The sequence below is a fragment of the Condylura cristata genome, unplaced genomic scaffold (assembly GCF_000260355.1).
Source record: "Condylura cristata isolate star-nosed mole 26May11 unplaced genomic scaffold, ConCri1.0 scaffold00006, whole genome shotgun sequence".
NCBI classification, from domain to species: Eukaryota; Metazoa; Chordata; class Mammalia; order Eulipotyphla; family Talpidae; genus Condylura; species Condylura cristata.
This window is the reverse complement of record NW_004567107.1, coordinates 1,305,460-1,306,679: the sequence shown is the minus strand read 5'-3', so window position 1 is coordinate 1,306,679 and position 1,220 is coordinate 1,305,460. Positions and strand designations below refer to the sequence as shown.

At 68.7% G+C, this 1,220-nt stretch overlaps 1 protein-coding gene across 1 annotated transcript in view; it reads right to left on the bottom strand.

Moving 5' to 3' along the window:
- Positions 1-1,220, bottom strand: part of VAV2 (vav 2 guanine nucleotide exchange factor) — a 74,530-nt gene that overhangs the window by 20,469 nt on the left and 52,841 nt on the right. Inside the window, exons 3-4 of the mRNA XM_012721184.1 lie at positions 634-865; positions 7-113 (exon numbers count right to left, since the gene is read on the bottom strand). Coding sequence (XP_012576638.1) covers positions 7-113; positions 634-865 — 339 coding nt within the window. The remainder of the gene's footprint in view (positions 1-6; positions 114-633; positions 866-1,220) is intronic.

The window sequence follows — 1,220 nt, the reverse complement described above, 5'->3', positions numbered from 1 at the left end:
CGTCACCAGCGCCCGGGGCCTGCCCAGGCGCCGGCTTCCCGGCAGTTTCCGGCAACTGGCCTTAGCCACAACGTTCCTTTGTGTGACGTGACACAGACACTCCGCTACTGTACCTGCGGGCACGCAGACACGTCATGTGCACACACAAGTGCAGATCACACACAACCACGCACAGACCACACGTAGTCACACACGCGCAGATCACACGCACGCAGAGATCAAACAGACGTGTGCACACTCACGCATCACGTGCACACACAGCTCGTGCACACAGAAGTCACGCACACACGGGTCACAGGCACACACGGGCCACGCACTCACGGGCCATGTGCTCATGGGCCACGCGCACACGGGCCACAAGCGTACAGGTCACGGGCACACATGGGCCACGCGCTCATGGGCCGTGCGCGCACGGGTCACGCACTCACAGGCCATGCGCGTACAGGTCACACACTCACGGGCCACGCGCTCACGGGCCACACGCTCACGGGTCACACACTCGCGGGCCACGCACCATGGGTCACGTGCTCACGGGCCACACGCTCACGGGCCACGCACTCACAGGCCACACATGCACGCACCACACACTCACGGGCCACGCGCTCACAGGCCACGCACTCACGGGCCACGCACCATGGGTCACGTGCTCACGGGCGACGCGCTCACGGGCCACGCGCTCACGGGTCATGCAGAAGGCGGCGCAGAAGCCGCGGGCTCCCCTCGCGCCCTCCCAGTGGGCTCCGCGGCCGAGGCCGCCTGACCGGCTCACCTTCAGGAGCAGGTGGTACTTGAGCACCCTCTGCATGGGCACCACCAGCAGGTCCTGCAGCTTGAACTTGCCGTCTTGCACCTTCAGTGTGCACTCCTGGGGCGTCGGGGCCAGTCAGCGGGCGCACCCCTCCCGCCCGAGCCCGGGGCGGCCGGCCCTGAATGGGGCTGACGTCCGCCCTCTGGCCAGCTCCCAGGACTGGGCCGTGTCTCCCAGGGTGGCAGTCTCGGGTCTGCAGGGACCACGAGAGGACACGGGCGCGGAGCAGCATGGGCTGGCTCCCCCCGGTGGGCCGGACACCCACGGGGGGGCGGCTCGCCTCAGGACGGCACCCCCAGAGGCAGCTCTGGCACACGGGAGCGCCCTGCACCTCCAAGGGCACACCCACCAGCACTGCTGTGGCAGAGGGACCTGCACCCGTCACCCCAACTACATGGGCCCCGCCCCCGGG